Source organism: Anas platyrhynchos, chromosome Z (genome assembly GCF_047663525.1).
Source record: "Anas platyrhynchos isolate ZD024472 breed Pekin duck chromosome Z, IASCAAS_PekinDuck_T2T, whole genome shotgun sequence".
Taxonomy (NCBI): Eukaryota; Metazoa; Chordata; class Aves; order Anseriformes; family Anatidae; genus Anas; species Anas platyrhynchos.
Window position 1 is genome coordinate 14,814,472 of NC_092621.1, and position 27,719 is coordinate 14,842,190.

The 27,719-nt window shown below is 39.4% G+C and overlaps 1 protein-coding gene across 3 annotated transcripts; it reads right to left on the reverse strand.

The window, feature by feature from the left end:
- Positions 1–890: 890 nt before the first annotated feature.
- On the reverse strand, positions 891–27,719 carry C6 (complement C6). 3 transcript variants are annotated; one of them, XM_027446622.3, is made up of 19 exons: positions 27,566–27,719; positions 27,238–27,331; positions 25,764–25,921; positions 24,889–25,045; positions 22,366–22,510; positions 21,555–21,696; positions 20,477–20,615; positions 17,668–17,868; positions 13,834–14,074; positions 12,682–12,804; positions 11,569–11,735; positions 11,045–11,270; positions 8,590–8,761; positions 7,544–7,655; positions 6,892–7,024; positions 5,724–5,915; positions 5,267–5,357; positions 4,121–4,362; positions 891–2,148 (listed from the first exon to the last, which is right to left on the reverse strand). In XM_027446622.3, the coding sequence occupies exons 3-19, from the start codon at positions 25,919–25,921 to the stop codon at positions 1,967–1,969; spliced, it is 2,823 nt and encodes a 940-aa protein (XP_027302423.2). In that variant the 5' UTR covers positions 27,238–27,331; positions 27,566–27,719; the 3' UTR covers positions 891–1,966. The 3 variants fall into 3 exon arrangements, with proteins under 3 accessions (XP_027302423.2, XP_027302424.2, XP_038026984.1); XM_027446623.3 differs by having other exon boundaries at positions 25,764–26,016; XM_038171056.2 differs by having other exon boundaries at positions 27,238–27,326; positions 27,566–27,597.

The following is a 27,719-nucleotide window of genomic DNA, read 5'->3' on the forward strand; positions in this document are numbered from 1 at the left end:
CAATTATAATTTATGACCCAAGGCAACGATCCATCAAACCAGATAATGTTACTTGGAGCTTAAAATGGCAGAAGAGGGTAGGCATTTCCTACCACCAGTGAACAGGAAAGCTCTATCATTACTGAACACATTATCACAGCAGCAGAAGAAGGCTTTTTCCAATAAAAAAGATGGATGTTACAGGAAACATTCAAAAGCTGCAGTCTCTGATGTGAAGGTTGGGGACCCCTGTCACAGAACGTAGCAATGAGTCTCAAGTCATTGCAAGTGCCATCCTGACCCCACTGAAACCAACAGCAAAACTCCCACTAATTTCAGCAAGCTGAAAATTTACTTTGGATTCAGGTTATGGCTGAATCACCACCTTGTTAGTGATCAGCAGATGATGTCTCCACTCTGTGCAATAATGCTCAGCTGTAAAACAGAAACTGTGGGAGTTATCCCCATCAGCAAGAGATAACAATACAAGTCTTAATGTGAAGCACACAACTTCTCTGAGATTTAGAGGTGTCAAAGAAACAGGGGCAGTCAGGGAGCCATCATTTGCCTTCTGTTTGCCAGGAAATAATTTAATCTGGTAATTTGTTGTGGTGAGAAGCATCAGGGAAAAAAATCCCCACATTGCAGCAAACACTGCTAGACACTGAAGTCAGAGTCCTGTAATGAAAAGCCAGTACTGAGGTTAGAAGGCCATCAGCAAGAAATCTTCAGTGCTTGTTGAGGGTGAGGAAGTCATTTTATTCCCCTACAAGATGTGAACAGCAATATGAAATAAGGGTACAAAAAACAGAAGCCAGGGACAATCAAATTTGCAACCCTCCCCCAGACCATTGCCATCATATTAGTATAAATCTTCCATTGGAAAAAAAAAAAAAAAAAAAGTACAGAACTACAAGAGCAAACCTATCTTTTTATTAAAATCATTTTTAGTACATTTTAAGCAAGAAAATATAATGCTTCATTGTTTTTAGCTGAAGGATTCATTGCTTCTCTTCCTTGAGCTCCATCCAGTTGAAATTAGCTACTGTAAATTGAGAGAGATTGGCAGCATCCCAGATGCAGGGGTATAATACCTTCTTGAAGGGGAAATAATCATTTCAGATACAGCCCACTCCCTGCTTGCAGGTGACTCTGCCCAGATTCTGGATAGGTGTGACAGTTATGCATAAGGCACATTATTCATGGATGGACGCTGTTTGGATGCTCCCCCCCCCCCCCCCCCCCCTCCGATTTTCATTGTTTTGCTGACTGCTGGTGGAAAAAAACTGTCAGCCAGCTTTCCCCTGCTTGGAAGGCAGGTTTCTAATCCTTTGTTTTGTAAAATCCTGAGCCTAGGGCTCAAAACCAACAGACAAACCCAGAAAGCAAACCCTTCCTCCCTTCAGTTACACCAATTAAAAAAAAATAATCTCATACTTTTGAAGAAGACTTCGCTCAATCACTGTGTATTTGGGGTTTTCAGTATTTTGTATTGCTCCCTGAATTTGCATGGTGAGTGCCCATACGTGCAGCCTCTGTCAGGAACCTGTTAGGTGTCAGAGGGAATGTGCAATGATGCTGAAGTGCTTGATTTGCCCAGCGGGCGCTCAGCCAGCAAGATGACCAGGGTGCAGAGCAGTCACCAGTGCAGAGAGGGAGCAACAAATGGCTGAGGAAAGGAAAAGTCTAATCCAGCACCAGGGAAATGAGAGGCAGCACTCCCCTTCCTCTGTGCCCATCTCTCACTTGCCTCCCTCTTACCATGCAGAGTTAATGACAGTGAGAGCAGTATCCCCATATCTCAAACCCCACATCATCTTCATGAAATAAAAAACCCACTGCCACCATTTTCCCACTAAATGAGCTCTATCTTTTTTTGCATCCTTTTACATCCATTTGTCCTTTCATAACTAGTCAAGTTTTCCCCAACGTAGTTTAGCCCATGCGTAGTGGGATGGTGGTGGTGGCCACCAGGAGAGCTGTCAGTTTACCCCAGGCAGCTCCCCTCCTCCAGCACCTCCAGTCTGATGCCAGAACACTTCATGGCTGCCAGCATGCAATAACCAACTGTCCTCCTTCTCCCTGTTGACTCCATCTGGATGCAGTGAAGCCGTCTGTCTTCTTTGGGACACTGGTAAGGCATCAGGCAGGAGCACTGGGTCTGCGTCTCTAGGAATGAATGTGTTGGAGATTTAGCTGCAAACGTCATAACTGAAAACATTTTATAGTGTGACAACATTTCAGAAACCAACAGGGAACAATGCTATTGCAGATTGATACCTTAGTTGGAGGGCCTATAGTGCATGTACTAGTTGATAGGGTATTAGGAGTAGAGTAAAAAGAAGTTTTAAATACCAGGTTTTGCAGCAGTGGCCTATACAGGAGCAGAAATGAACTATCTAACTATTTTTATCCACTGGTTTTCCCTGACCTTTCTTCTAAACAAAAAGATATTAAGTTGACTTTCTGTTCCCAATTATCTTTGCACACAATGTTGCTGTGAAATGGAGTCTTAAGGTCCGTATTGTGTCAGCTCCTATTTCATTACAGCTCCCTTTATGAATGTTAAGCTACCTGCTGCTGGCCTGTGGTAAACTCAGTCCTGCCGGTTATTTCATTACCCATTTCTGATCTAATCAGATTCTGACTCTTTATATTCTTTCCCAGAAATTCCCTAGGCAGGAAACCAAGTTTCTGCCTCTCCTACTTTAAAACATGAAAAACATGCATTTTCCTCAGTTTAGCTGCTTTCATATGATACTGAAGTATTTTCTGCCTCTGTGTTGATACCAACTACTCATTCTCAGGAACATCAAAACTTCTTTTTCCTAAATGTTTGTGCATATTCATGGGAAAGAAGACTTCCGTGAAGACAGTGAGGAGGAGAGTCCAGTTCCAACCTCATGAGTACCCCAATGAAAACTTATATAAAATACTCAATGTATTTTTTCTCCTGGTACTCTTGCTCACCATCATTTTTGCTTGTTGAACAGGACTTCTATGTGAGTCTTTGAAAAAAACAAACAACAAAACAAACAAAAAAAACACTGAGGTAATGCTACAGGATCCAGCCTTAAGCCAATTTCACAGTGGGAACAGATCTAGACTTCTTACAGGTTCTGGAAGAAATAAAACCAATGCTTTTTTAAATTATAGCCACCTACCCAGGAGCCTGGAGTGCCTGGAGGCTACACCACACTGTGCCCCTTGAGGGGCACACCTGGTCCTGACCACAGCTTCAGCCCCACAATGAGCAATATTTTGTGCAGTACCTTTAAGCCACCTACTTCAAATCCTGTGCTGCATAAATAATTTTGCAAAATAGGGTTTTAAGATTGCTTCTCACTGCTGATTTTTTTTTTTTTTTTTTTTTTTTTTTTTTTTTTTGTGAGCAGTCAAGGTGTGATAGAGATCATGTTTGTCTCTGGAAGCAAGTGGAGGAATGAGCGTGGCTGCCACTCAGAATTTTCCTGGCAGGCATGTGATATGCGTGGAGCCAGCCAGCACCTCAGACATTTACAGGAAAACCCACTGCTCTTATCACCCGGTTACAAAGTAAATAGCCAAGTTGCACAACAGTGTTTATAAAATAATCCTCTTAGGAGTTTCACCAAACAGCTTAGCTAGTTCATTAAAACTCCTAATAAACACAGCTTTCATGTATGGGTATTTGCAATTTTTACCATTAAAAACCCATTAAGCCTGATGGCCCCTGTCTTGCTAAGTAGTTTTATTATTTAATTTTATAATCTAATTATATGGTATAGAGGGTGTGGCTCAGGTTTACTCCTGAAGCACAAAACGATGATTTTAGTAGCCTCACAGGGAATAGGTGATAAAATTGCTGATTACATCTCTGTGATTACAGATTAAGTTCCCTTAATCTTTAAGTTCCTTTTGTCCCTTACTAATGGAAAGTGGCAACACTACACCACTTGTGCCTAAGGGAAAAGGCACATACCCAATTGTAACACATTAGCAGGGACATGGGACTGACCACACTTCCATAGTCTTCTCACCATAAATTGGTGAAATAGACAGCAATGCCTGTAAATTCTCTCCTTAGAGCAGTGAAGGAGCCAGCATGTTTTATTTTCAGTGCCTAAGGGCTGGGATAAATGCCATCATTCAGAAGCCATACCTGGACAGTACTCCCAGTCATAGCAGGTGTCATAGCCGCAGGGCACTTTCTTCATGCTGTTTGTGGAGAGCTTTGCCCTTTCAATAGCCCAGCGTATGTTGGTATTACCAAGGCAAGGGCCAGCATGCAAGAAATGAAATGACTGCTCTCCAAGGCACATTTCAGCTGAATATTGACAGCTGGACTTTGTCACGTTCTGTTCAGAAGCAGCATGTAGTACACAGATGTCTTCTGAGTAGTGGCTACCCCAAGGAAAAAGAAAAAATATTTTAGCAGGCTGTAAAACAAGTCCGTGCTTCTAAACACTCCACCAGCATATGATGAAACACAGAAAAAACATGGCCAAGCTGGGTATCTGTCCAGCTACTGCAGTATGTGGACCTTGGGAAGCCCCTGATACAGCATAGTGCTGTGAGCTGGGGAAGTTTTGATCCCATCCAAGAGATAGGAAGTGAAAGACATTCATGCACAAGAAAACAGGCGTTGCTGTTGCCTCCTCAAGGCATGGGATACTTCCACAGACCCTGTGTTCTCAGCCTGATAGTAGCCCAGCTCATATTCAATACATGTTCTTCTTTCCATCTCCAGCCCCACATGACCTCCACTCTGGCCAGCCATTCACTAAAAATCCTCCAGGATAACCCTCTATTAACTTAAAGGCTCAAAGGTCTGTGCAGATTGTGTTCTGTGAGAGACAGTAAATCCAAGTCTTATGTGTTTTATATGATTTTGAAGTCTGAAATATGCAATGTATTTTGCAGCATGTTCATCTGAAAAGTGTGAATTTAAAGCACAAGGAGTGAGACCATTACAGGGAGGTGATGACAGTGCCTAGGAAGTTGGAGGAAAAAAAGGAAGAAAAGAAAGAGTGGGAATTTCCAGTAGCAGGTGACAGTGGCAACAGAGTAAAAGGACAGACCATGGTGTGCCATTAGGTTAACGTCACTGTGCATTTATTTCACAGACCTATAAAGAGGGCTGTAATTTGAATATAGAGGCATAACTGGCGAGTATCTGAACAGAGACCAGTAACCTTGAGTTTGCTGTTGCCTTTTGCTACTTTTTGTTTTGTGCTCACAATGGACTCTCTGTCTGTCACTGGGGAAACGGTGACTTTTATATTTCTAATGAAAGCACTTAACTTACCCACAGTCCTCTTCTGGAGACATACAAACACACTCAGATCCAACCTGTTTCTGACCTGGATCGCAAAACCCTCTAATCTTAGTTTGTTCATCTGAAACAAGGGAGAGTTCTTGTAACTAGCAGCAAAGTGAAACAAAGCTCTTTGCAAGAATTGCTGCAAAAACTTGTACAAGATGTTTCAACAGAATGAGTTCTCCTACTTTACTTTCACAAAGCCATGTTAATACAACTGTTTTTGTTTTTTTTTCCAATAATAGTGTCAGCATCTTAGCTCCATGATTAAAGTGTACAGTACACTGCAAATAACAATTCAGTGTTGTAATAATTTAGTGTTATTTTAAAAAAAAGTAAAAGCAAAATTAATGAACAGTTGCTATACATCTAAAAAACAGCCAGTTGCTTGCTAGTTAGCTATCATAAACCATGCTGTGGATAATGCATTTGCAGAGATACTAACCTTTTTCACATGTAATATGTCTCAAAACAGGTGGGATCCACGACAGGTCTTTTCCACAAGTGTACTGTTGTTGACCAGTGACTATAAACCCAGCTTGGCAGCTTAGCCTCATGGTTTCACCAATGTCATAGTGTTGCTTAAATGGGGAAATTGTGACACTGTCAGATATTGGTGGCCTGAGGCATAATGCGGCTGTAATAAACAAGAAAAAAAAATCTTGTTGTTTTCATGGTGTAGGGATATTTACAGCAAGTCATAATGCCTCAGTTGAAGAGCCATGAAGGCACTCACGATAACACTTAACAGCTGACTGACATTCCAAACTAATATTTATCATAATTAAGTCTAGAAATTTTCAGTGCACTGTCATGTCAGTGTATTTTGTAAAAATACTTTTCAATCAATAACTGAATAATTACAACGAATTTCTAATATATGCCAGTAAAAGTAATTTAATTTTAAAGTTTGTTAAAAATAAGGCTGACATTTACAGCATTTTTTTTTTTTTTATAAATGAAGTTATAAACAAAATAATTAAAACGAATGGCATTAGAAAACTCATAAGTATATTCAGGGAAATTATTTTGATAAAATGAACACTAAATAATCAAATTACACTGAGTTCCAGCAAGCTGTTGGAACCTCTCCATTTAACAAGATCAGCTCAGTTCTGATCCATAACTGTCGACTGGACTGTAAATACTTCAAGGCCTTGATTTATTGTGGGGATTTTAAAGGCAGTGTAAAGGTGATTTAGAAACATCATCCATGTAATATAAAAAGTGATAGTAAGATTCCTCCAAGAACACTTTCTTCAGCATAACTGTCAAACTTAAAGATTATCTATGAAAGTCTGGAAACAGGAGATGAGTCCTCTCAAAGATACTTAAAGCTAGATGAGAGAAGGACCTTGCAACATCTGAGTGTTTTCTGAAGCAGTTAACGTTGCAATATTCTTACAAGGCACATAACAGCAACACTTTTGAATTGAAGAGGAATGATGTAGTGACTCAGCAGGTTTTTGCCAAGTCTAGTGTGAATGATTAAAATACCTTCTTAAAACGCTACCTCTTCAGATATCATTACAGATTCTCTTGTTAAAACAAATGTTGTATATATTTCTTCCACCTGTTTTGTTGCAGGGCCACATTACTTTTCTATTTCTTACGTTGGCATTCAACTACTTGTTGTGTCCAGGTTTGATCAGGCAGACACCGAAGGAACTGATAGCCACTGAGAACATGACCACTCACACAGGCAATTTCAGCTTCTTCCCCAACATCATACAGGTTCTTTTCATTCTACCAGAACAAACAAACAAAGTAAAAAGCCCACAGTAATTAAAAATTAAAAAAAAAAAAATCTGCAGTAATAAAAATAGACATTGCCAAAAGAAACAATGACAATATGTGCTTGCTTTTGCTTCTCTGAAACAGGATTCATCCATTCGCCTAAAGAATGTTTGTCTGGCTACACTAATTAATGCCATGGTTACAAAAGAAATATTCTTAGACCACTGTTTGAAATGGATTTCGCCTTGCCTTTGGTTCAGTTGATAGTGAACTCTGGTGAACTGCAGTCCCACAACACACCATGTATACAACATGCTCACTAGCACACTATGTAGCTTGGTTATTGGCTATTCCTAGCAAAAACAAACAAACAAACAAACAAACAAACAACAACAACAACAACAACAAAAAAAAAAAAACAACAAAAAAACTGAGTAAAACTATAATAAATTAAATTAAATTAAATTAAAACTGTAAAATTTGACAGCTCTGCAACTACTGCATTTTCCTTCCATCTTTTATTCTCACCCTTATAAATCCATTTTCTGGTGGGTCTGGCCTGGAGCATCCAGACTCAGGTTCACCAGTTATGATATCCTCTTCTCTTCTTGCCTCATCATCATTAATACAGGGAGCCCCTCTAAAAAGTAAAAAAATGATGTTAAGGATACATTTTAAGCAGTCACCTAGAAACAATGGCAGAATGTCAGAAGCTTTGGACAGGAATGATCAGAGTCTTTTCCCTGTAAAAACAACAGCAACTACAGAGCAGATAGCATGGTCATAACCCAACTGGTGCTATCAGACAATGGTTAAAGGAGGCTGGTTTCTATCAGTGTGGAGCTGTAAAACTTGGTGTCTGAGATGAGTAAAAAAGAATCACACAGTCCATTGCTTTTCATCCTCTCCTGTCTGCTCCAGAATCTCCTCTGTAGTCATTACAGCAAGGATGATGAAAAACCTGACTCATTTTCTCATTCTGCCTTTTTTTTTTTTTTTTTTTCCAAGAGAGAAAATGAACCCGTACAAAGTCTTGTTCTTGAAGAGGTAAGAAATACAGCAACTTTTGGGGCTAGAGTTATGATTTCAAGTAGAGAACTTGCAAAACTGGTACATCAGACACAATAAAAGCAGGAATATGAAAAATTTGGTAGTTTCAGTGGAATTCTCTGAGGCATTGAGCTCAGACCTAAACTTCTAAGAGAAGAGAATGTGCTATTTAAAAAAAAAAAAAAAAAGAAACTGCAAACTCCCATGAGTGGAAGTAGATGAATTCTCAATCACTTTGGACAGGAAGTCATACAAAACAGCTTAAGAGAGCTACAGTCATACTTTAGTATGTAACCGATCAGCCATTTTCTATGAATAAACAATGAATAAATCCAAACCTGAAGCAAACCCTGAAGCAAACTGCAATGATTTTCAAATATTTCCTTCTCTCAGCTCCTTCCACAGATGTTCACACAGGAGATCTGCCTGTCTCCTTTCTCCCTAGTAGTCACAAAAACTGCCCTGGAGGGCTCTGTAACTCTGCCTTACGACTACAGAGGTCTTTTGATCTACCATCTCCTTACTTGTCCGTGAACACAGAGACATGACAGTCCTCCTCTTCTTCCTGTTCACCCTTGCAGGGCTTTCCACCGTTCATCGGGGATGGGTTATTACACTCCCGGGTCCTTCTTCTCTTGAAGGAAGTATCACATGGGCTCCATTCAGACCAGCAACTCCAGCGGCCATCTACAGCATCTGCAAGAAATAAAAGAAAATACCGTCTTTTGATAAATCTGTGTCATACTTTTATAAATCCCGTCGTTTGATAAATCTTCACATACGAGAGGGTAAATTCATGATAGCCATTTCCAGGGGACTCAGCTAAATTCCAGGTGTTTCATAAGAGCCTAAAACACACCTTCCTTTTCAGTTTTGTTTGTAAATCACATTTAAACCCAGAAGCAGCTTATTTTCTACTTCTATTGCACACAGAGATATTTGAGTTTTCATGGTACCAACTACCATTTCAGATAGCTCATGAAATGATGAGCTATCAAATTAGATATGAGTTCTAACACTAAGTCTAAACCCCAAGTCTACCTCCTACACAAGCTAAATTAAAACACTACTGTCTTTTTTTACCCACCAGGGTATTTCGTCTGTGCCATCATGAAGGATTATATAAGGATTTTTATTTACACGTCATATCTTTTCTGCATAATATATATTATCTATATTCATATCTATAACTGCATACCTTAAATTGTTCTTTTCTTTCTGAGGTCTATAGTTGCCTGTATCACTTTCTTTTCCTTCTGCCCTCTTTTGGTTCTGTATTACAATAATAATAACAGTAACAATAGTAATAATAATATACTGAAAGTCTCTTCTCTTTTCTATATGTATGCCATTAGTGTCAAAATCATTCAAAAACTGCTTTTGTGTGAAATTGTTCTTTATTATTTTTGAGAATAATGATTATGGTCCCCATCCTTACAACATTTTAAACTGATTTTTCCTCCCACACTGTAATAAAAATTCTTATATCCATCAGCTATTTTGTCTTAAGCATAATAGGCTATAGGAAAACTAAGGAATGAATTTATTAATGTGAGCATCAATTATCTTTGATCTCATTTTCATTCTTATTGCTAAACAACTAATTTCCTATTATCCTATTAATGTAGCTAAGGAATATTTTAACATGTCTTGCAATTTCTTTGATGAGCTCTGCCTATTCATTATGATTTATTTTTTTTTTCTATTTTTAATTCTCCCTATATTTTTATACTTTCTGACCATCACCATAGGATAAGAAGTGCCATGGGTTTAGTAAGGGAAGGTTATATCAGATTTATCTTTGACAAAATAGCCAGGGGATTTTCAGGTATGATGGGAATTTATGATATCATGTGTGTTTTGGAAAAATATGATAAGGATATAAAAAGTTAACAACATCAAGGACCTGTCACAGAGCGCAGCTGTGACCAGCTCTTCCCCCACCTGGCTGTTGCTTCCCTGGCCAAAGACTTCCTGGAGTTTTAGAGGGAAAATTAACAAACCAATGCTTATCCTAATATCTTTCTAAACTCCAGCTATCTTCTGTGTGTGCTATCCAACAGATAACATCACTGAGGTTTTAGGTTGTCATGTCCTGCCTACAGAGTCTGAGAACCATGAAAAGAGCAGCCCAGAGAGAAGCAGGACAGGCTGTTTTAGGGTGAATCCTTCAACATTTCTGCAATGGTCTCAGCTCTGGTGTCAAGAGCTTCTCAGTTATTCTAAATTCAGGCCTACATAACATTGTATTAAGAAAAATAATTTTTGATAGGCATTGGAAACATGATTTTGAAATAACACGGGAGAGAAAGGTTCGGGTATTAGATGGCAATTGCATGAAACACTTATATGCTACATTTGAGTTGTGCATCAATAGATGCATTTATTATTTTGCAAATAATTACATATATAAATTTATAAACACATTTCTAAAATCATTCAGGTTTTGATCACCTTCCTGGTCCTGCTGGCTGCACTATTTCCGATCCAAGCCAGGATGCCATGGGCCTTTTTGGCCACCTGGGCACAGTGCCAGCTTATGTTCAGGTGAACATCAACCAACACCCCCAGAGCCTTTTCCTCTGCACAGCTTTCCAGCCACTCTGCCCAAGCCTGTAGCACTGCATGGAGTTGTTGTGACCAAAGCGCAGAACCCAGCACTTAGCCATGTGAACCTCATCCCATTGACCTCTGCCCATTGATCCAACCTGTCCAGGTCCCTCTGCAGAGCCTTCCTGCCCCCTGGCAGATCAACACTACCCCCCGACTTGGAGTTGTCTGCAAACTTACTGAGAGTGCACTCAATTCCCTTGCCCAAATCATCAATAAAGGCATTAAAGAGGATGGGCCTCAACACTGACCCCTGGGGAACACCACTGGTGACCAGCTGGATCCAGCCAGCCAGCTGGATTTCACTTCATTCAGCACCTCTCTCTGGGCCTGGCCAGACACGTATCATGACAGTATCACTCCACACACCTGAATCATAACCCGGAGCACGGATCTCACAGTTCTTGCCATAGGTGCCAGCCTGGCACACACAGAGGCACTCAGTCCCAGAAAGCACGGGCTTGCCATTGTTGGGGCATGGGGCACACTGGCATGGGTCAAACCTGGCTGCGTAGTCCCTCAGGGCTCTCCTGAGGTTTTGGCGCTTGGTCACGGCACATGGCACATTCTTCACCAGGTCCACAATGGATGACACCTGTAAAACAGCTAGCCAGTTAGCATTTACCTTCGGTTTAGCTATGTGCCATACCTTGTCATACATTTCCTTTGTCATACATGAGAAATACCTAGAAATACCAGAGCAGCAGCTGCATGACCCTAACTGTGTTACACGACCACATACATGTCATACATGACAAAGGAAGGCACACACTGTTTTTTATGTCATGCCCAGAAGTGTGTGAACATATAATTCTTATCACACACAGCACCATCCTGATTTAAAAGGCAGGAAACATCTGCATAGCTCTTTGAAAAACCAGTGTTTTTCTTACCTCGAAGTCAATCACTATGGGATTGTCCTTTGTTGATTCCAGCCATGTTGTGAAGACTGGGTGCTCTGGAAAAGATCCTTTTTTCTCCCAGGCCAGAGCTGCAGCAAATTCTGACCTGCCACCTTTGACCAGAGAGATCGACTGTTCAGCTGACTGCAGAATGGAACCTGAAAGGAGATTTCAGCACAGAACTGTCAGAAAAAGGCTTTCAGAGAAAGTGGATGTAACATGAACATTACAACAAAAAGTGTTAGAAAGGATAGAAAGGAATATATTGTCTTTAATTTTACAAAGTTATCCTTGGAAGAAAGGAGTCTAAGCTCATAAAAATCCTTGTTCTGTTCAGTGGTGTGTCATATTTTGCCAAAGAAGGATGTGCAAGACTCTCACCACAGAGATATAACCATACAGAAGACTTGTGTAAATTGCATGGGATACAGCAGGCTTCTCTAGGCAGGCTCTTTAGTCCCAGAAGTAAATGTCTGGGTAACTGGATTGATCATAGAAAGAGCACAAAAACAGTGGAGGTGAGGTAATCCCTGTTTTTAGTGATGCAGAATGTGACTCTTGCCATTCTTGCAGAAATTGCACCAGCTGTCTGCGGTTTGAGACACATTCCCACACCTAGATGTCTGCCTTGCATGAGGAAGGTGGGAGGGGAAGGGTAAGGAACATTATTATTGCCCAACTATCTCAGCAACCTTGAACAACCCCTAGAGAAGATCAGGTACTTGGCTGAGATTATGTTTCTAGTTGTGCCCACTTCCCACTTTGGCACACCTGGCTCTGGGGCCATGGGGAATGTTTGTCAGATCCCTCCCATGGGAGATGTTTGTCAGATCCATGACTGCTGGGAAGAGCTAGTGACACTGGATCTCAAGTGACAGTGCTCCAGAGCAGAGGATGAGCACTCCTACATCATAATTTCTTTTGCTAGCAAGAAGATGTTTCTGATGCTTGCTTCAGGGAAACCGTGAAACACTGGTTTCTCTGACAGTGGTAGAAGAGCATTGCTAATTCAAAGCTGGGAGGTCACCTGGGGTGCCTTGTTGAGGGGGGTGATATCTCTCAAGGTAACTAACAGGATAACAGCCCTGTTATCAGCACAGTCACCTTCATGTTTCACAGTCATCTTGTTTGCGATGCATCTGTTACTGACTTTCTTCTTCTTTATGAAGAGCACACGCCACGATGTTTCTTTTCGGATACAGTCCATTGATTCATCCTCTGACAGTCCTAGAAATACCAGAGCAGCAGCTGCGTGACCCTGTGTTATATGACCACATCATGCCCTAAGGCTCACCATCAAGTTGAGCCACCACAGGTCTCCCTGCTCACTAGTTTCTTTCTGACTTCTGTTCTTCACTCAAGCTCCTCATGCACCACTGACCCCACTACCAGTGGCTCTTCTGCTCCTCATCTCCCTAGTCCCATCAGGCTCTGACCATGCTCACCCTCTTCCAAAGTCCTTCTCCCATTCCTGTCTGGGTATTTCTCCCATGTCACCTCTTCTGTAGTATCTGACACTCCTTGCTACTGGTACACTGCGGAACAATCCTTTGTTGTTCACAGCCCAACCACACTCTCCCAAGGTGCTGCTTTGCAGAATTTAGAGGTGGTGGGAACAACAAACCTTTCTCTGAGGTCATGGCAAAAGGCTGTCCCTGTTCCTGCAGCACTTTGGGCATAGGGCACTAATCGGTCATCACTGCTGCAGGTGCCCACTTCCTAGGTGCAAACAACATTGCACTGAGTTATACCACATCATTCAGGTATCCTCCTGTATTTATACAAGTTACAGTGATGGTGTTAGGTTTCACAGCTTTTAACCTTAGATTTCCACTTCTATAGTGTTGTTTTTTCATTTTGGCATGGGAACAGTTTCAGACTCATTTTTAATCAATATCTATAGCTTTAATGACTGCAGCTCAGAAGATAGTACTTATGTCTCTTGGACCTCTGTCCCACACTGGGGTATGTTGGAATATCTCTTCCTAGTGCCACAGGACCTTGATCTGAAGGTCTTAAGAGGCGTCCCTGAACGCAGTGATGTTTATCAAGGAAGGAAAAACTTGGACTTTTCAAAATAAAACATGGAAAAAAATTTCTTGCCTTATATTTGGGCAGAGTGGATAATTCCTGTGTCTGTGAAAGCTTAAAGGATTTTTGTTGAGTTTGCTATGTGGTGTAACTCCTAAAACCAAGCAGTGATAAGAAAAGCTGGTAAACATATATCACTGTATTTTCTTGTTGAGGATTACATACCTGAGTTCTTCAATTCATCTGAACTGTACTGGTAAAGAATGTCATAGGAACCACCCATCTTCCCAGCGGTGTAGTAATGAGTGCCAAAGTCATCAAATATTCTGCTGTATAAAGCATAGTTGTACTCCAGGGGCAGGTGGTTAAGTGCTTTTAGAAAGACATCTGAAAGCTGCAGATCTGACTCTTTCATTGTGAAGCTTGCAACAGAGATGACTTTATGGACTCTAACAAAGTTGGAATTCTAGAAATAAAAACAAAAACAAACAAACAAACAAAAAAAGGAGAGTCTTAATAGGCAGTTAACTGCAGAAAGTAGAGTGGCCTAGAGTATGTCCTGAACTGCACTGAAAGAATTATTTAATCCTGTCTGTTGTGCTGCTTTAACCATGAGTAAATGAACACAAGCTAGCCATAGAGTTCCCAAGAGCCCTGTGAAGTTCTTGAAGACAATGCTCATTACTGCTTTACAGTGTGGGAGTATACATAAGAATTCCTAAGCACTAGAAAAACAGAAAGTAAAATGATTCCTGCTGTAACAAATAAACCTGAAATTGGTAAGACACCCATAAAGCTAGGAGGAAAGGCTGCAGTTTATAAACATCTGTGGGCTGTTTGAAACTAATCCTGAGTGGGTATTTTGTGTAGTGCCTCACTGTCATGAAGTCTCAGACGCTATTTATCGGTCTGATAAAACTACAGCCACAGGAATAAAGATCTCATTCAGTTTAAGTGTCAGGCTGTTAATAGGCAAGGGCTGGAGAATGATATGAGAAGAAAAAAAAGCAAAAGCAAAAGTTCAGAAACTGGAAATGTCACCTCTTACATTGAGCAATCTCATGTTTAAAGACAGCTAATTCCTTTTTTTTTTTTTTTTTCAATGCTAGAAGTTGTTAATGTGGGAGTTTAGCTAAAAAGAAAGGAGAGAAATAGAATACTGAATGAAGAAATTTATAAAGTGGCAAAGAGAACCAATAATAATAATAATAATAATAATAATAATAATAATAATAATAATAAAAGCTGGAGCAAAGAGATCAAGAGCAAAAGGAGTGATGGGAAACTGGAGCAAATGAGTAACACACAGATAGAAAAAATCATTATAAAAAGAAATGATACATGGGTTCTTCTGCTGAATTTTGCTTCTGGTACATTTTTTCCGCTCCCTTTCAGTCTTCAAGCTCACTTGGCTTAGAAGACACAAGGCTGCATCTAAACAGGGAGTTTATCCAGCCAGGACTCATCAACAAAACACATGAGCTGGAGCTCAGCTCTCAGCTATGCACACCCCTACACTATTCGTTTCAGTGATCTCATTTGCACACTGGAAGATAAGCTAAGGGTGCTCAGTCTTCTGCTGCATGAATGGAAGAAATAGGGTATGTAACAGTTTCTAGGCTGTACTCAGCTCCTAAAATACCTTGTGGTAATGTCATTTGCAGGAAAAGGACTTCCTTTGGGTTCTGGTCCTGAATTTTCAGCCATGGTGGCTAACATTTCAGTTATGCACAAAATTACAGGCCACTTTGGCAAATATTGAGTCTAAATTCTCAGTTGGATAAGATGCTTCCACATACCAAATGAGAATTTTTGCTTGGTGTACATCTCACATTTATATTTTCTGCTACTAAAAGTATCTTAAGTGCTTTTCTTACTAGCAATTCACCTTATTCCATGATTTCTGTATTAAATCGCTGAGACTTGAACAAACTTGGAAGCTGTTATAGAAGAAATTCAGGAAACTGGATTTCAAAGTCTTCAGTTATTACTGGGCACACATCTAAACATACTGGTACCCCCTGGTGCCTGTGGCTATCTTAACCCATTAATACCAGCTATTAATACAAACTATAGTGCTGTATAATTCCTAGAGATGTTCAGCCAAAAGAAATGATCAGAATCAAGTGTAAACACTCAGATAGTTAATTTATTCTATAAAAACTACTCCAATTTTTAAAAAAAAAAAAAAAGCAGCCAAACACAAGCTGAGATGGGTTGATGTTGAAACTGGTAGTTTTAATTAATTAGACAATTTCTAACAAAGTAGAGTTTCACCAGAATATACTGGCTAATTAAGTGATGTTTAATTCCAAGTATTTTAAGCACAGCTGCCACGGAATTATGCCTGTCCATGCCTGACATCTCCAAGGACAGGGAAGACTTCGCACCTTTCAGCCCTCAGTTTTTGAATTGTGGTTCAAGCCACCAAACTCAATTAACTGCAGCCAGGAATACTAGGAACTTGAGCTAAGGGGATGGGCACAAAGCCTGGTTCAAGGCCCATGTGACTTTGACTGACTGCAGAGCACATGCTATCAGGCAGGTGCTGATGTTCCAGTTTTTGAACTTTCTTCCCAATCTTGAAGCATAGACAGCATAGGAATTTGGTAACAAAAAAGTGAAGAAAACAATGTATAAAAATAACAGCATGCAGCAGGAAGGGCAAGATTAATAAAGTAGTTCATAACAAAGCATGTAAGGTAATATTCCAGCCTCACCGTAAGGGTCTTTCTGTACTGTAGGAAGTAGAGAAGAGTGAGAGCTGTTCACCTGGGCTCCCTCCACAACTCCATTAAGACACTATTCAGTATTTCTACATTCATGTAGAAATCCACACAGTTTCTCTTCATTGATACAAAAGGCGGGAAATCTGAGAGGCAGATCTCTGTAGAACTGCTGTTGTCTACAGATATGCAAGATGAACCACCCTAGATGGTTACCTTAACATAAGCAGAAGACCTCAGAGAGATCATGACAAAGTGGCATACTAGAGGACCTAAAGGTCAGGTTAGCAAAAGAATTATGGCAAACAAATATAAACTTTAAAGCATTGTTTTCATATTTCATCTATTCTAACATGGAAAAGTTCAAGACCTTTCAAGTCACTTGAGCTTGAGATCCTGGGACGGTTATGTGAAGTCCATGTGCACACAGTTTAAAATATAGGTCTGAATTCATGGCAAGGTCTGAACTCTTGCCATGGACATACTAAGGTGGGATTTTAACCTGTTACATCTAGAGCCAACAGCTCTGAGATATCAGATGTTTCATGTGGGTTTCTGAAATTGCAATGGTCAAAACCAATGTAAATCCAAGAAACCTTCCTCATGACAGTTTTATTGAAAGGAACATCTGATAATTTCTGAATTAATCTAGTTCTGATGGGTTCTTCAATAAGAAGACACTACTCTACCAAAATAAACTTACCAGTTCTATAAAAGAGCAGCCTGATCTGTATACACATATCTACATGGGAATGAAAGCAAACAGGTTTCCAGTAGCCAGAACTTCGGTATAGATTAATTCAGACTAGAAATATTGAACTTTTTAAGCAGTCAGGTTACTTACTAGTTAGGACAAGTTAACAAGGTTCACAATAAAGTTTCTGTCATAGGAAAAAAATTTAGACTCGTATTTTTGTAAAAGACGCATTCTAATTTTATTACAACTCTTGGGTTTCAACAAGCCTTAGTTGTGGTCTGTTCTATGGCCTCTGCCAGGCAGAATTGTAAACAAAGCAATACCTGATCCTTTACTGACATTAAACTGTAGAAGTACGTGCATCTAATATGCCACAGTATTCCTCTGCACTAAAGGGGTAGAATTTTATGGGAGAGGATTGTCTATTTCTAGAAATTTTTGTCTTGGTATATTATTTCAGAGATTATTTTTTGACCTATTTTGTTTTCTGACCTTCTTTATGTGTTATTCTAGCAGTTTTGTAAAATGTAATGCCAGTGCCTTGATAATGGACAGTGACCTTTGATAGCTCAGTTCTCCAAAACACACAGGTGGAAACTCAAGGAAAGGAAGAAATTGAAGGCAATGTTCAATTACCTTTTCTTGTGAGGCTTTTATGGCTTTCTTGAAGGAGGAAGATGATGTGACTTGAACCCGTTTCTTTCTTGAGAATAGTATTGGGATGCTAAATCCTTTTCGAGAATCATGAGCGAATGAACTACTTTGCTGATCGTTGTCATTCAGCTGAGTTAAATCTTTGTAGAAATGTGATTTTACATCATCCTCTTCATTTGTTACCTGGAGATTCAGTAAAGCAAAGTGGATTTGCCCAAATAACAACTTGAAACAAGCCAACCTGTTAAACAATGAATTCTTGACATTTTCTGGAAGAAACAAGCCTGATGTTTTTTAGACTTGTCAATAAGCTAAAAGCTGTCCTTAAAGGAAAAAAAAATAAATAAAAATAATAAATTGAGTTAATAGGTGAGATACATAAAGGATAAGTAGAATTACGTACATTACAAGGGAAAAAAAAAAAAAAAGGCCAAAAAAAAAGTATGTATCACTTTCTTTCAAAAAAAATTTTCACAAAATTCCCTAGCTCCCCTGATCTGAAGTTTAGGAATAATTTTCAACAAATATTTCATCACACTTTTCAAGGACTTTCAGAGCTACATATTACTTTGATACTAGGAGTAAGTCCCATTCCCATGGCTTTTATAATGTACATCACAAAGAACTTGGTGCATTTTTTTTTGTTTCTTCTTCATTGCCTGCTAGAAGAATGAAAACATTTAATCCAAGGGGGAGTCTTAGAGCACACCTGCAGTGTGAGCACCCATATTGCACGATGAACTAGGGATAGCGGAAGGGGAACAGGGTGTGAACCTGCCGGATAAGCTTGGTAAGTCTCAGTGGTAATGTGCAAAGCAGTATCACGAAGATGACTTCAGCATCAGTTCAATTTCCCAAAACTTGGGCAAATCCCTCCCAAGATCTGCGGGTGTTAGAAAGATTCAAGTTTTTCCTTTTAGGCTCACCCAACAGGGCTGCAAAGGACCCTGAGCACTGATGTTCATCCCCCTGATCCAGTTCTGTTCTCCAAAAAGTCACATGCTTTTGCATGAAAATGCATCTGAGTTTAAAGCCTGATCCTGTGACCTTTCTATACCAAAGGCAATTCTAAATGTTCAAAAATAGAGGTGCAAACCTAGTGAGAGTCACAAACACTGAACATTTTTGCTGATGGACATTAATAACATTAACCACACAACTTTAAGGAGGTGTGGGCAGATCTGGCTGCAGTGGACTTCAGTTTGCCTACAGCAGCCCATACAGTGCTGTGCTCTGCACCTGTAGCTAGAACAGCACTGGTATCACACCAGTGTTGTGTCTATTGCTGAGACTCTCCTCAAAACCCCAGAGCCAGCAGGCTGGGGGTGGGCAAGAGGTGGGGAGGGGATGTCACCAGGACAGATGACCTGAACTGACCAAGGGGTATTTCATAGTGTGTGATGACACATTCAGCACTAAAAGCTGTAGAAAAATCAATAAAAGCTGGGAAAGGAGAAGAGTGGACTCTCGTTAAGAAAACATCTGTCCTCATGAACAACCACTATGTGTATTGAAGCCCTGCTTCCTAGGACATAGTTGAACATCAAATAATTGTTTTCACTCTCTTTGCTTCCACATGGACTTTTCTTCTTCTTCTTCTTCTTCTTTTCTCTCTCTCTCTTTTTCCCTCTTTCTTTTCACTTTATTTAAATTATCCTTATCTCAACCCATGATTTTTTTTTTTATCATATTTTCAACCTCCCCCCCTCCTTCTTTTGAGGAGGAGGAGTAAGAGAGCCATGTGGTAAAGTTTAATTGAACATCTGTGTGAAACCACCACAGCAAAAGAAGACTTGTTTTCTCCACTGAATATTTCTACACGTAGTAATTTTTCATCATCACTGAACAAAACAGAAGAATAGCCAAACCCATTAAAGTTTCCACTGAAGAAAAAGAATGTAAAGGATTTCCTTTGTTAAATTCTTCTTTTAAACTAATAATAAAATCTGACAGCAGTTGTGACAAACATTAGCAGTTCAGATTTCACACATTACTTGAGCCTTTTTTTGTGTCCTGCATCTCTTACTTCTCAGCACAGTAGCTACTTGCTTCAGAGAGCCTGTCATATGTATGCAGCCAGATGTTGTGCACTAACCACATTATTCATATTATTTTCTAAATAACAGTGTCTAAAAATCTAAAATATATTATCTAAAAATCAGATTCAGGGATTTTGGAAAAAATATAAGCCAGCACCTATTTGTCCTTGGCTTTTCCTGCAAAACCCCTTACCAGACCACGTGTTTCTTGTCTTTCTGCCTGCCAAATTTAGTATCTACCTCCTCTTCTCACTGCTTGTTGGAAGGGTTGAAAGGGGAACAAGCAGGATGGAGGGGCTGAAATTGCTCAAGGAAGAGCTTGTCCCAAGGCCGCAGATGAATGAAAGGGAAGCTGCAGCTCGGAGAGCTGTTGGTACAAGAAGGACACAGCAGTGATGCTGAAATGAGTTTTGGACTTGATCAAACCTCTGGCTAGATTATGTTCAGGTTGGGATCAAGACCCTTGGTATCAAGTCACAACAGAGACTTGTCATGAGAAGCAGGAGAAAAGCCTAAATCCATCACATTGAGTCAAATATCTGGCACAGTGGGTAAAAGCAGACCAGACAGGCACAAGTAAGCCACCCAACACCATTCAATTCATCCCATTTTTACACATCACCAGAAGCATGTTCAGGCCTTACCACATTGAGAAATCTTGCCTTAAAACATGCAGTGCTTCTTAAGACTTCAGCACTTGGCCTGCAATTGTGACAAGGGTTTTTCAGCTAGTATTTGCTGCTAGAGAGTACCTGAAAGCTGACACCCTTCAGGTTTGCAGGAATACGATATAATATCCTTGTCTCATTACGCTTCACAGTTCTGCATTCTCCTCCATAGAATGAGTTGCCAAGGACTTCCCCTCGGCTCTCTCCTGACAGAATGTGAAATCTTAAAAACAAAAACAAACAAACAAACAAAAACAACAATTAAACAATGTCAGGAAGACATAAACTTGGATTGTTCATTGGAATACAGCTGTGTTGAAGATACTGTATGCTTGAATGAGAGGATATGATTGTAAAGGTAATGTTACTGTTTTGAAATAAACTTATCTAAAAGAATTTCTAATTCACATTGATTTCACCTGAAAAAAAAAAAAAAACACACATCCAGGCTACAGTAGCAATTCTGTTTTATAATTTCCAGTATTGCCTAACCTTCCAGATAACACCAATGTCAGTGTAAGACTTCCCTAGACAATTGCTTTTACTCAAATAAAGAGGTCAAAAATGGCCTAGAAAAATGAATAAGTAGTTCTCCATTTCTAGCACAGGTGATATTTCCAGAGTGCACTAAGTTCATTCAATACCAGAAGACCTGGGACATGGTCCATGGCATCCCTGCCCATGGCAGGGGGTTGGAAATAGACGATCTTTAAGGTCTCTTCCAACCCAAGCCATTCTGTGATTCTTTGTTTAAGTGTCCAACTGCTTTTGTTATAGGCTGGAAGATATTATGGTTAGTGTTGTGAGAGGTGTGTCACACACAGTCACACATCTGCAGAGGAACATTCACATTTCTGAAGTTCTTTAACATAACTGAGCTGGAATTTGCCAACATGTGATGTTCCAGTTGCTGTGAGGGCAGGCAAGGTCCCTCAGACAGCAACGCTCTCTTATGGCTCCTCAGCAGTGCAGAATAGGACTGACAAATGCAGCAGACAAATCCTAGCCTGCCAGTTTGGTTGCATTCTTGTAATCTCTTGCTAGTTTTGATTTGAGACATTATGTGTTTGGAGATACTCTCACATGAGAATTTGGGTATTATCTAGTTTATGTAAATTACTCAGCAACAATTTCATGTTTATGAAAAGCAAAGCTGGCTTACCCATTGCCTATTAACTGCACACTGGGGATGCTTTCAAACCTTCTGCCACACACTGTCTTTTTCCTCCCACAATTTCTTTCATCAGAGTTGTCCCCACAGTCATTTTCTCCATTGCATTCCAGTTTTTTTGCAATGCAGCGACCTGCGTCAGAGAAAAAACAGTAGCAATAATCCTTATGCAAAAATTCATTGCATTTGAATGCAAAGAAAGGCAGTTTCTTTCCCTAGTAAAGGTGTAAGCTTGCAGCAGAAATTAACAGTAAGGCTGTATAAAGTCTAGATTACTACAATAATTGTAGTTGTTTCTATTCTACCAGTTTGACTTGCTTTGAAGCCACAATGGCTTAGGTTAAGTTTTAGCAAAAGGTTATGAGGATAAAGTTATAGAACCTAGTCAGGTATACTTAAACCAAAGCAAGTAAGAAATACCAACAAAATGTTTTGCAGTTTCAATAAAAATAGTGCAATTTTGGGTTCAGACAAACTATATGGATACGTTTGTGTTGGAAAAAAAAATGTGCAAAAAAATATGTCATTGGAATAGTGATACTTTCTAGCTGCCATGATTGTGCTGACAACCCAAGCTAAAGATTGCACTACCATGAATCATTCCCTTTAGCTACAGGAGAAACTGCAAACATAAGCTCCTACTAACAAATGTAAATCCTCAAGTAAAGATTTCTCCTTTCCCCTTTCCCTGGAATTTGAGCAGGAAAATCATTATTTTTTTTTTTAATTTTTTCTTTTTCCCCTCAAGTAGAGTCTATTTACTATTGAACAATGCAGCAGTAATTTGTGAAGCCATCATTACCACTTTCACACTGGAATTTATTCTTGCAGTTGACCTCCACTATGTTGCAGATTTTCGCTGGAAAGCAGGGGCGGGAATCCACCAGTTGTTCAGAGCAGGCCTGACCCCCAAACTGAGATGGTCGCAAGAGTGTTCGAACACGAAACTGGATGGCAGAAGAAAAGAAAACTTTTTTGGAAGGCAGAAGAAATGAAACTTTTTTTAAAAAAATGTTTGAGCGCTTTTGTAGCTGATTGGCCCCTCAGGCAGAGCCACGTGTCTCTGTGATGCTAAAACTTCGTTGAAATCAGAGACCTGGAGAAATTCATTGGTTGATTTTTCCCTTACATCCTACCACATCCTCATCCCAGGTAAGGCACGTAGGCACCTGAAATCCGATACATTGAGAGCCTCAATGGCAGAGCACAAATAATGAAACATTTGACAACATGAGCTACATCACAGCAGGAATGAAAAGTACAATTCTAGCACATTCAGTCAAGGAGGTATGGTAGGAAGTTGTGTGTGAACAGGCTAGTGGAGATTTTTTTCATGTTATTATCACCTCTGTTGAAATAGAAATACCATGACAATGGCATGTATCCCTATCCCAAAACTAGCTGGTTTGGCCCCCACTCATGGGACCTCTTTTCTGGGGAGAACTGGACAGGACAGAAACTGTTCTTGAGTTTCTATAGTTTCTATCTGGGAGCAAAATCTCAAGCTCATTTGGTTTTCTGTCCTCAAATTAGAACCCCACTTGAAGAATAATGATGCTGAAGACCGCTAGAAAAATAATGCCAGATTTTCATTCCATTTCAATGGACTGCTAGTGAAACTGGTCTGCATCTGACTGAACTGTTGTTTCCCTAAAACAGGGTAGGATTTTTTCCCCATTTGATAACAAGTTCCTTTTTTTCCCCATTTGATAACCAGACTTAATTACTGCTTCTGTAGAAGGACCCTGAACTAATCAATGCAGAATGACCTCCAAGAAATAGCAGTAACTCAGTGACTATGAATGGAGGGTGCATGGAGCAGCACCAGACCATCTAAAAGCAAGATAACCACTCCTTGCACTCCATTTGGGATCTATAGCACTCATTATATTCTTTGTGTGAGCTTTAACCTCTTTACCCCTCCCATTCACTGGGAGCCTGCTTACACTAGTCTTCATACTCATCTTGAGGTCACATTCTCTATTCTGATGGCTGTTTATATTTATAAAGGTCAGAAGCAGTGATCTTTATAATTTGGATGAAAAAAACAGATTAGCTCATAAAAGCACTTTTTTTTTTAGAAAAAAAAAAAGCAACAAATATTTTGCATCAATGTTTAAAGTTAATAAAAATGAACAATTCTTTCTCATATACGTAGGTAAGAAACTTAACAATTTAACAAGAGGATACTGATCACAAAAATAAGTTTGAATGAGAATAATATGCATTTTCAATGCTTGCAGTCTAATTGCTGTTTCCCACCATTTCTCCCCATTCTGTTCTCACTGTTCATCCTGACTGCAGGACGGGAACCCCACAGGGTGATCCACATCTCAAATCTAGAACTGCTTCTTCATGAGCACCCAACACCATGTCTTTCTTGTCCTGCACTGGCATCAAGGTATGTATATACATGTATATGTGTAAAGATATACTTATGATACCTAACAGGCATTTTGTTATTGCTCTTCAGGTGTGGATTTCTGAAGCTTCAGAAGAGCTGTAGGCTATGTCTGCGTGAACACTCAAAGCTACTCTTATGGTAAACCTCAAGCTCAGATCCACCAGCCACATAACTACCCCAAACAAAATGTGCTCTACTCCCTATAATCTTATATTTGACAGGGCTTGGTTTCTTTAGGTGAAACCTACTTGAACCTGCCCTTTCACCCTTTCTCTCTCTGCCAGGGAAGATACACTTAATTCCTAACTCTACCATCAGGGAATAAATGCAGGCCCAGGGACTTGGTCACTGGAGGATTTTGTTCTACAGATATTAAGCACACCAGTTTTGTGTAGGCTAAAGGCTTGGAGAAATGGTACTCTGGATTTCTTGACAGCAATCTCATACAGATCCTGACCATCAGTGTAAGATATAGCATTTCTAGCCAGTACTGGTTAAGATTTGCCAATTAACTCTTTTCAATGCATAATTTGATCCTGTTATTTTTCATCTTCAGAACATATAAAATGCTATACTATTTTAAAGATCCCATGATTTGGTCCTGCTTAAACAGACATGTAACCTTTATCATAATTTATCCTTTATGTAGGAATCTCACTCATCTTTAATAATGACAATGGCACTTTTGAAGGAATTTCTCATAAATGGAATTACACTACTGAATTGCTCCTTTCTGTTTTGATCTACTTATTTTAACTTGTTCCCTCCAGCTCCTGCTATTATAATTTATAACCAGTTGCCCATATTAACTTAAACTGTCATTTTGCAGATCAAATTTTCTTGAAGTTGAATATCTGAAAGAAAGAAGGTTCTTAGGCATAATTTCTTGTAATTAGTCCACATAATGCATTTTCTACCTACTTGTTTTTTAATGCATGGGTCACATTCTGACCAAGGTCCAAAGTCTCCAAGCTGACAGTTGATAGGACATGTTTGCTGGTTACAAGCACGAGATTCCATCTTTGTGCACAACCGGTCACAGAAGTTTTGGTTATAATATTCATCCATTCTTATTTGCCTAAAAAATGTAATTGAAAGAGGAAGGAAACAGAATGTAGATGTTCTCAAACTGTGGATGAAGGCTGATAATGCTTTGAACCCAATAAAAACTTGAATGACAATAGGTAGTTGTGGAATGCCGATTGAAATAAAAAATTCAACAATGCCTTAAATTTACAGAGCAGAAAATTTCACTTCATCCCATCAAGAGAATGGCAACAGAAAAAGCCAGGATTGAAGAGGGGATTTCCAGCAGGTGTAGAGTATACCACTGTACTGCATCTAGTTTGGTGCTTCTGAATATTTAGTCGACTTAGTGGTCATTGCAAAATTGTTTGTACAAGGAGCAGCTTTCTGTAGGCTTGCCATGCTGGAGCTCTCTCCTCCCACAGCATTGCAGTGCACTGGACACCTGCCCTGTTTGTTCACAGGGTCTGGTTGCTCAATGCCCATTGCTGGCAAGGCCATCGTAGGACCTGGCTGATCTTTCCTCACTATGCGTCTTGGCAGAAGTAGGTACATTTGGAGGCCCTGTAGGATTCTACAGGCAGTTTTGTAATTTTTAAGCCTTGCAGTTAAAATCCATTAATCTGCTAAACATTTAGATAAAACAACTTTTCTTTCCCAACATATTACAGAAACCAGAGCTTCAGGCACAGTCTATTCTCCCCCAAAGTGATTTTTTTTTTTAAGACAAGAAGTAGAACCATAAAAGTAGTAAGACAATTTGGCCCTACCTGTGCCTTGTCTGTGTGCCATAATTGCAGGTTTTTGAACAGCTGGACCATGGCCCCCATGGGTAATGTTCACAGTAGCACCCTTGGCTGCTGCCAACCACCAGGCTCAGCAGAATCAGGTGTAATAGCAAAGTCTTGTCCATAGTGGAGGTGTTCATCTACAGCACACGGACAGGTAACAAGAGCTCAGTAAGCTGTAGCACTCACAGCTATGCCTGTATCTTAGTGACATGCCTCTTCTGACTTGCAGGGTCTATAAATCATTTTCACAGTAAAAAGTTACTAAGCAGTGTACGAGGAATGTGGCGATAACACATGAGAAGGTATGAAATAAATTAGGGGTACGTGAAGAGACAAGATGTCAAAGGCTATTCTTACCAAGGGTTTTTCACTTATTGAATACTAATCATGACTGCATGGTAATTCTATTTAAGAAGTTGCTTATCAATCATATTGAATGTGACAAAGATCTGCTACTGCTCATCATTTTTTTTTTTTTTTTTTGAGTATTCTCAAAAATATTTTATAGGAATTCAAATAAAAGCATGAGACCATTTTTCCTACAGAGCATGTAAAACAGCAGAAACTTAAAACTAACTAGCTCCAACCTATTGCCAATAAACAATTTGTTTTCATGTGTCTATGATCCCCCTTTGCATAACTGCTTTGCTGCAGTGAATCCTTCCTTCATCTTTTTTATTGTTCTTAGTTTAGAATAGCCCGTCGAAACTGCAAACCATCACTGTTCAAACCTCATCCAGATTCTTCACCAACAGCTGAAGAGAGACCAGATAGCCTATTTCTCACTCCAGTGGTCAATCAAAATTTATTTGATGAGACAGAAGGTTATAGACAGTCTCTGGAAAGGAATAACATTTAGTAGACTTGGAAAATAGTTTTCCAGTCAAATCGTTTATTTGCTGAAAAATGCAAAAGCTTTTTCCCCTCATCCTGTTACTGAATCAATACCATATTTTATAGGATGCTACAGCAGAACATAATAACATTGTTTTGTCTCAAAACAAACAAACAAAAATAGAAATATAAAAACAAAATTATTTTTTTTAAAGCAATATTCTAAAAGATTTCATTTTGAAAATGTTGAAAAGAAACATGCAGTCATTTTCTACTTTAGTGTTTCTTTTGTTGTTTTGTTGTTGTTGTCGTTTTTTTTTTGTTTGTTTGTTTGTTTGTTTTTAACTGTGTAATGCATGCTCTTATGGCTTTTATATCTTGCTAAGAAAAATAAGTTTTGTGAAGTAAAGACGTAGCTTCCTCCTTTAGTAAAGAAAGCCAGTAAAACTCTGCACAGCTGTAGCAGTGAGAACTCTGCACTTTTTATGCAGTCATTCAATTAAAAAGCTTCTCAGAGATTTAAGTATAATCAGCAGAGTATAACAGAACTGAATACAGAGAAATCAACAATCTTTCCAATGAACCAAGAGGAGAGCAGGTAGAAGATCTTTTTCCTTACCTGGGTTCCTGGCTCCTCACACCAACAGTGCCAACTTAGAAAATGAAAAGCCCTACAAGACTCTCTCCAATACTGTGTTCATTCCTTCACTGTGCTTTACATAAAAAAAAAAAAAAAACACTGTTTATTCTCATCTGTTAGCAAAGCTCCAGCCAAACAGTACATGAGAAATCTGTCAGCAACTATTTAAAAGTAAGTGCATGTAGAGATAAATTCAACCTTTTAATGAAAACAAACAAATAAACAAAACAAATCAAAACCTCAGAAGCTTCTCCATACTTTAAACTGCATGCATTGAAGCTATTTAAAAGTTTCCTTATCAACTTACTGTAAGATTGCTGGCTGCAAAACCAGACAACTTTGCAGACTGGCACAACTTTGGTGTGGTTTGCTGCAGGCTCTAAAACGAAAGGTTGGAGGTTTTGTTTGATTTGGTTACTCGTTAATGAGGGCAGATCCAGCCTGGTGATGGGAATGGTTGG